General features: G+C 33.9%; 2 protein-coding genes and 1 long non-coding RNA gene across 6 annotated transcripts in view; 2 read left to right on the plus strand and 1 right to left on the minus strand.

The window, feature by feature from the left end:
* The window catches only part of LOC105348909 (uncharacterized), a 39,395-nt gene that overhangs the window by 19,631 nt on the left and 11,063 nt on the right, over positions 1-8,701 (plus strand). The window contains exon 1 of one of the 4 annotated variants that reach the window (XM_066072842.1): positions 7,591-7,718. The exons of the other annotated variants lie outside the window; for them this stretch is intronic. The gene's annotated coding sequence lies outside the window, so the exon portion shown is untranslated. Of the gene's footprint in view, positions 1-7,590; positions 7,719-8,701 lie in introns of those variants that run through there. 4 annotated transcript variants of the gene reach the window in all.
* LOC105324563 (uncharacterized) lies at positions 25-7,505 on the plus strand. The gene is made up of 13 exons (XM_066072846.1): positions 25-544; positions 1,050-1,205; positions 1,767-1,811; positions 3,377-3,430; positions 3,670-3,756; positions 3,880-4,177; positions 4,265-4,547; positions 4,662-4,898; positions 5,087-5,163; positions 5,256-5,360; positions 5,478-5,698; positions 5,829-5,993; positions 6,082-7,505. Exons 1-13 carry the CDS (start codon positions 348-350, stop codon positions 6,332-6,334), a joined length of 2,178 nt encoding a protein of 725 aa, XP_065928918.1. The 5' UTR covers positions 25-347; the 3' UTR covers positions 6,335-7,505.
* Positions 7,506-8,701, minus strand: part of LOC117686990 (uncharacterized) — a 10,545-nt gene continuing 9,349 nt past the window's right edge. Inside the window, exon 2 of the long non-coding RNA XR_010709939.1 lies at positions 7,506-7,835. This is a non-coding gene — a long non-coding RNA (uncharacterized lncRNA). The remainder of the gene's footprint in view (positions 7,836-8,701) is intronic.

Consider the following 8,701-nt stretch of genomic DNA (forward strand, 5'->3'; position numbering starts at 1 on the left):
GAACATTTATTTCCAATTATGATACAACACTAATTTATTCAGCTATTAAATCTCTCATTATTTTCCGAACAATGGAATAAGTTGGATGAATTGATTAATATTTGTATACATTATGTTTAAAGCGATACACGCGATAATTTGCGTCAATTATAAACTATGGTGAAAAAATATATTTTTGTTTAGTAATAAAAGTTACACAAATGCTGTAAATTACAACGCTGAAATCGATCGCAGTAAAAAGAAATATAATTTCGATTATTTATTTTCCTGCCAGGAAAGTAATGCCTCTTTTTGAATATCAATCTATCACGTGATACCGTTTGCCAAATTTAGGCTAGTAAACAAATATGGCGTCAAGAAAGCGAGGTAGACCATTTGGTGCTCAATTGACATTATCTGAAAGAAAAGAGCGTAAAAGGAAGTCGGAAAGGGAAAGAAGCAGAGAGAAGATTTTTATAGGGGAACATTCTGAGCGATGGAACAGATTAAAGGACCAGCTGAAGTTTACATTCAACTTTGAATTGGCGGGGTTTCTGCTTGATAGGTTTGTAACTAAGTTTAGTTTGTTTTTATGCGAAGATCGAATCTTTATAACTATGGTAATAGAAAAATTAGTGTAAATAAATGAATGTTTAAGTCGAAATGAGTATTAAGCAGCAATCAATAGTGGTATTACACGTTTATCTATCGTAAAATCAATGTTATACAGATCGTGAGGCCCCATAAGGGAAAATTTTATTGCTATTTCATTTATCTTTCAAATCGTAATACGTTTCATAAAATTTATAAAAGTGATAAGAATAGAAGGACCTGTGAACAAGTCTAGGTATATGAAAATACAAATCATCAAAGAAAAGCATGTTTTATATGATAGTTTACAAAGTAATAGAACATATGAACAGACGTGCATGATTTCTCATCTTATAACATATTTGCAGGGTGATGTTTATGTACTAATATTACAGATAAATGTTTTGTAGCAGTTAATGTTAAAAATTTCTCTACCAAGAGCCATAACTATTATATGGTTGCATTGGAATCTTTACTAGGTATGATCAAAGCCAGCCGATAGTTGAACATGACGTAGCCTCTTCAACCCCTATGCATTGCCAGACAGGTTCACCAAGGCTTTTTAAAGAAGAGTTCATGCAGCCAATCATTTCAGATATTTCTGCAGCAGAATCAGGAAATGCAGCCTCTGATCTGTATGTTAAGACTGATTGAAATATCTAGTATATTAATTATCCTAATTATTTATTTGTTCATGTTTTATGGAACCAAGTGTGTCCAAGTAGCGTAGTGGACAATGCACTCGCTTTTCACTGCTGCGATCCGAGTTCGATCCCTGTGATTGACAGTGGTTGTATGTGAAAGGGTATGGCGGTCGCCCGCTTGGACACGTGGGTTCTCTCCGGGTACTCCGGCTTCTTCCCACACCAATGACCCCCTCACGCTAACATCCGTGCCAACAAGAGATATTAATATAAGTTGTAGAACTTGCTTATCAATCGTTGTAAAATAAATAAAGTTCAGTTTTTTTATAGAACCAAAATTCATTTGGATGCATTCACATTTAAAAATTATAATTCCTCAAAAGTTATTTATTAACAAAAGGTCATAATTTCACATATTAGATTTATAAATCATTTTCTAAATGACTCTCATCCCATTTGCGTAACGGAAAACGGAGATAAGCGCCAGCCCTATGCGCCTCCATGGCACGGAGAAGGGTATGTTAATTATGTTGGTCTATTTTTTTTTTGCAGAGGGGTTTCAGGTGTTGAGGAACTTGAACCAGGTCCATCAAGCAGGTTTGAACTTAATTAGAATTGTAATTAAAACAAATATTTTTTTAACCGGGTTTTCCGAAGGAAAAATCCGGTTATTAAAATGGTGAAAATGGCGGGCGGGCGGCTGCCAAAAGGGTACCCTCATTGTACGGATAACTCCTCCTACAGTTTTCAAGATAGGAAGTTGTTGTTTTGCAGATCAATTGTACATATATCAGAGGTGTGCATATTGCTAGGATTTTGATTTCTGATAATTTATGAAAAAATTACCAGCTTTTGAACTTAGTCATTTTTTGGCAAAATATTGCATATAGGGTACCCTCATTGTACGGATAACTCCTCCTACAGTTTTCAAGATAGGATGTTGTTGTTTTGGAGATCAATTGTACATATATCAGAGGTGTGCATATTGCTAGGATTTTGATTTCTGATAATTTATGAAAAAAATACTAGCTTTTGAACTTAGTCATTTTTTGGCAAAATATTGCATATACATGTAGGATACCCTCATTGTACGGATAACTCCTCCTACAGTTTTCAAGATAGGATGTTGTTGTTTTGCAGATCAATTGTACATATATCAGAGGTGTGCATATTGCTAGGATTTTGATTTCCGATAATTTGTGAAAAAAAACTAGCTTTTGAACTTAGTCATTTTTTGGCAAAATATTGCATATGGGGTACCCTCATTGTACGGATAACTCCTCCTACAGTTTTCAAGATAGGATGTTGTTGTTTTGGAGATCAATTGTACATATATCAGAGGTGTGCATATTGCTAGGATTTTGATTTCCGATAATTTATGAAAAAAATACTAGCTTTTGAACTTAGTCACTTTTTGGCAAAATATTGCATATAGGGTACCCTCATCGTACGGATAACTCTTCCTACGAATTTCAAGGTAGGAAGTTATTCTTTTGCAGATCAATTGTACATATATCAGAAGTGTGCATATTGCTAGGATTTTGATTTCCGATAATTTATGAAAAAAATACTAGCTTTTGAACTTAGTCACTTTTGGCAAAATATTGCATATAGGGTACCCTCATTGTATGTATAACTCCTCCTACAGATTTCAAGATAGGAAGTTGTTCTTTTGCAGATCAATTGTACATAGGGTATATCAGAGGTGTGCATATTGCTAGGATTTTGATTTCTGATAATTTATGAAAAAAATACCAGCTTTTGAACTTAGTCACTTTTTGGCAAAATATTGCATATAGGGGTACACCATTTCACTGGATATGTGTTGACATGGATTATGGATAAAGTTCACATAAAAGAAAACCCGGTTTGCTGTCACATTGACAGCTTTTCACTTGTTATTTTTTTTAAGTAAGAAGTGCAAAATGAAATAGTAATATGTGTAAAATATTGCAATTAGTAATACAATCATGTAATTTACATAATTATTGAATGATCATTTCAATCCAAGTATCATGATTGATTTTGTATTTAAAAAGATTGCTTATCACGTACATATGAAGTACATGTACTTACTTCAATTGAAATAGTTTTCCAAATAGACTAAATAAAGAAATTTTGATTTGTACAAACATAAAAAATCATTTATTTTTTTTTTACAGTAAAAAGAGCAAAGGAACATTTAAGTATGCCTCATCATTCCTGAACCCATTAGAGTGAGTAGAAGTCAAATTTTTTTTATTGTACTTATATAAAAAAGAAATATTCAAAATCATGTTAGGTGTAAAGATTTTTTTATCATGCCCCGGATCTGAGCTAGGTCAGAATCACATTGTCATCAATTAACATTAAATAGCATTTATCAAAAGAGCGATTAGTTCTTTCTCATGCAGTTCTATTTAATTTCATATAATTTGTATGTTTTATCTAATATGGATTGAATATTGTATTTTAGATTAAGTATCGACATAACGGAGGAATCTGATGCCTTGGAAGGGAGTGATGATGAAACATACTACCCGAGTTTCAACATATCAATTGGGTAATAATTGAATTGTAAAAATACAATATTTTGAAACATGCAGATTGTTTTGTTTATATAATTGATTACCAGATATGGAAGTACTACTTTCACAAACATTAAAAAAATTACTTCTATTTATAGACCACGAGATGTTACAGGCATTGAGGACTGTCCATGTGAAGAGGCAGTGTTCCCAAGAGAAGATGATGATGAAGAGGAGGTTGACAATGAAGAAGCAGAAATTGGTCCGTCAATATGCAGAGTTCTATGTCCTGATGATTTTGACCAGCTTTTAGACAGTCATACTGCCCTCGTATATCTGCAGCAACTGAAAGCCCTAGCTTTGAAGAAGGTAGACCCATTGTGCAAGATCAAGGGATGTGGTGGAGTTCTTGACATTGGGATAAAACATATAGGCTCTGCAGTGTATTTAAAATGGGTAAGATTTTTGTTGAATGGAAAGCTACATTCAAAAGTATACACAATATTGTTGAAAATAAAAGTTTATTTATTTTCATTGTTTCAGATATGTCCAAACTCCCATGTAGCAGAAACATGGTGCTCCCAGCCAGTCTTGAACCGAGGGTTACATGGTGGAGACCTGCTTATTTCCTCTGCCATTTTATTTTCTGGAAATAATTTCAACAAAATTGAATTATTTGCCAAAATTCTTCATATGGGCTTTCCAAGTCAGTCCTCCTTCACCAAGCTTCAGAGGAAATATTTGGTGCCTGCTGTTGATGACCTTTGGGAGGAAAAGCAGGGAGAAATGACAGCAGAGATGGCAAACAAAGATCTTGTACTTCTTGGTACATGTATTTATATAAATTTTTGTTGTGACAATGTTTGTGGTTCAATGCACTGTTAAATACATGTAATTTCCATAGTGCAAGAAAATCTAATTAATTGCAAATATTTTACAGGAGATGGCAGGATGGATAGTCCAGGACTCTGTGCTCAGTATTGCACTTACACTTTCATGGAGAATGACAGCAAGAAAATCATATCTGTCAAAACAATGGACAAAAGAGAAACTGAGCGAAAAAGTGCAAACCTGGAGACATTAGGCTTCATTAGAGGAATGCAAGATGTCCGCGAAAGAGGGTTGCAAGTAAAAGAAGTTGTGACAGATGCCCACCTCCAGATAGGTGCCATGATGAGTAAGTTCCACTTTAAGGAGTACCATAGTCCATTTCTTCATTTATTACAAAGCAATTTCATCTATTGTAAATCATGTGTGTCTGGCCTATTTGTATATTTTATGAATGTACAATATGAATAAGATTTGCTCAAACTAAATACATTAAAGTTCATTTTAGTTTAAAGGAAAATCTTTATTTTCTTACAGAAAAAGTCTACAAAGAAGTTAAACATAGTCATGATATATGGCATGCCGCGAAGAACCTTGGCAGAAAGCTGATTGCAGTGAGTCTCTATATTCCTAATTTTGAAGTTTTGTCAAAGTGCATACAGTGACTTTTTACTCTTTTGAAATAATATTTTATTTTACTTCACAGGCTGGGCAAGATAAAAACTGCAGAGAGCTTCAAAAGTGGTCCGAAGACATTGTAAACCATTTCTGGTATACATGTAAAATTGCAAATGACTTGGATGAGTTCATGGTAAGGGTTGTGCACTTCATAGATTTTTACTTATCATTATGTATCTAACCTCATGTAATATTATATTTCTTTGTACAATATATTGTAATTGCTGGGTTTTTTTTTCTCATTTTAAAGGGAATATGGGCAGGTGTTCTCCACCATGTTGTTGGAGAACATGAATGGTTTTTGCCATACAGCGATGCTGGACCAAGCTCCTGCAGACACGATCCCATCAGTGAGGATACAATGCGGGACAAAGAGTGGATGAAGAAAGGCAGCCCACCCCACGAGGCACTCAGAAAAATTGTCCTTGACAAACGATTTCTTCACAATATCCCATACTATCTCAATTTCAGGTACAATAGAAAAGCATTTTATGTGTATATCATTTCAAATTATGAAGTTCACAAGACATGATAAACACATGTTATGTATATGTAATACTGTAGAACTGAGTTCATATGTACTTGTATTTTTTATACATAGAAGTACAGCGGAGCTGGAGAGCTACCATAACCACATGCTAATGTACTCCTCCAAGAGGTATGCTTATACTCCACCAGTGTACAGAGCAAGGAGTATTTTGGCTGCTTTGGATTATAATGAAAATGTGAACAGGGAGCCAATAATGAATAGAGATGGGACAATCAGGTATGTACACTCATACATGCATGCACAATATATGTACTTGTATTGGTACATAGGAGTTTTCTATATATGTATATTCATCCAATTGTAGACTGCAGAGGACGTACAATAAGAAGTCTGGGCGATGGTCGGTGTACCCAGTGAAGGAAAGAAAAAAGTATGGTCATGTGTCCATTCTTTTAAAAAAAGTCCTTGAAAGACGAGTTGCAGACAGAGAGGGATTTCATGGACAACTTAAATTAGAAGAAGATGACCAAAGAAGAATTTCCAAGACGATTGCCCCCATCATTCCACCACCTTCAATTCAACTGGCTGAGAAAAAGAAATCAAGATTTGAAAACTAACTTTTGATTCAAACAATTCACTGTGTCAATAAAAAGCATAGCTTTTCCTACAACAGTTGAAAGAGTAGACAACAATACATGTATTTTTTTCTCTTTCCAAATTCTATATTAACATGATTGTATATCACAGTAGTTTATATGTGTGTCTCTTTGACAGTTTTGTCTGTGTAATAGTTGTCATGTTCATTTATTTATTACATAGATATACAGTAAAACGCGGTTATAACGAAGCACCAGGGACGGGCGGTTTTGCTTTGTTATAAGCGTAATTAGTTATATCCGTCAAGTCTTCAACATGTAATATAGTCACGTGGGAATGAAAATCACTTTGTTGTAAGCGTCAATTCATTATAAGCGTGTCCGCCATAACCGTGTTTTACTGTATGCTCAATACACTGAGCATATTGTATTGGCATGTGATCATTGTCTTATATAGAGTATAAATTTGTGCTAGTTACAACTGCTGAAAATGTTTTAGAGTTGCATGTGTATATCTGTTGTGGACATGATAGCTTAAGATTGTTTGATGGTGTTAACTTTGTCTGCTGTCAGAAATGTAGTCTCAGGGAGGTTTAAATATATCGCCATGCATTTCATATTCATCAACCAGTTGTTTTTATAACCCTGCTCAGAGAGGGGGGGTGTTATACCGTTTCTTCCTTATTTGTATGTCAGTCTGTCCACAACAAATTTCTGTCATATTTTCCTCAGCAACTAGTATTTGCAGATGCTTGAAAAATTTAACACTCTTTGTTTAGGTGATGCCATATGGTGGGTATTTCATTTTGTATAAATCGGGCATTATTTTCCTGTTAAATGATAACTTTAAATTTCATACTAGTAAATTTTTTTTGAAAGAATTCTCTCAAATTGGATATTTTAACACACTCTTTGTTTAGGCTTGTCATATAATGGAACTCATTTTTACACAAATGCAATATCAATTCCTTGTCAATTTATCTGTTGACTTTGCTTATTTTAAATTATTCTCACCAGAACTGTTATATCACTAGTGAGCATTGATTCACAGATATCTTGTTCACTTTGGAAATTGTCTGTACTATTATTTGTAATTATGATATATATTGACATTAATCTGTAAGTCATAGTAATTATGGTTTAGAATGTCAAGAGAGTTACTAAAATCATAAAAAGAAAGTAACAAATCAAATGAATTTTGTTTTATTTACTCATAGACAATGTGATATGTAGATAATTTCGTAAGGAGCATCCGTCACTTCATCCTAGGCGAGATGGAATAAATCCAACATATTGTCCATATTGGTCTGGATATTTTGTCTCTAATGGTCCAAACGCAGCAGCTTGGTATGATTCGCCTCACACCTACACCAAGGCGTCCATGATGCCACAGGATGAATTGACGGTATGCCGCATGACGCTTGCCCTTGTAATCTTCATCCTGTGGCAAAGCAAGCACATCTTGCCTATACATCTGGGCAATTTGGAGGACCAGTTCATCCATAACAAGAAGATTGAAATCCTGTAAAAATATTTATATCAATATTAAATGATCATTTATCTTGTGCCCTATGATCTGCAATTCCCACCTTATTTGAAACAGAAAATTGATATATTAATATAAATAAATGTACATAAACTTACCGGCAACTTGCTTACTAAAAGAAGAGTAAAATTATTAATTTTCGTACAGCATATATTGATTCGTTATACTGAGTGTGAACGGGACAAAACAAGCGACAAAGTTTTATGTATTCCCCTAAGGTGCCCCATATTTTCCCCTATATATAGATCGTACATACACACTCAAGAGCTATAGTTAGGTTATTGTAAATGATAGACGTTTTGCACTTATAACCAATGATAAAATTTAAATCCTATAACTTTTTAACGTGCATTAAAAAGAGAGAAATGTAATTTCGATTTAAAAAGCAATCATAACAACTGAACAACCTACCTCTTCTGCCATCTTGATTTCCCGCTGACATGCGCAATGAAGATGTTTACGCACTTCCTTCATCAATATTCATGAGAATGTGTCGAATTCCTAATTGCAAATTACGCTTAATTTCTTTGTTATTTCAATTATTTATTTTGTAAAACTTCGATTTTTTCATCGCATGTATAGCTTTAAACTGTGATTTAGATAAGAGTTAACCTTCTCTGACACTACTTAAAAGCAGTATAATGTTGATTGTATAGATCTATTAACTTTTTAATCCGCTAATCCCTCTCTTTTCTTTCAATAATAGTATAAATTAATGAATTGATCATGGATTATCAGTTTAAATACAAATCTAAAGGTTGATTGACTTAAGTTTCTGGGACACTACTGCTTTTAATTAAACTCAGTCTCACTGATCAAGCAAAGTGAAAAGGGGAATAACT

This window comes from Magallana gigas, chromosome 10 (assembly GCF_963853765.1).
Source record: "Magallana gigas chromosome 10, xbMagGiga1.1, whole genome shotgun sequence".
Lineage (NCBI taxonomy): Eukaryota > Metazoa > Mollusca > Bivalvia > Ostreida > Ostreidae > Magallana > Magallana gigas.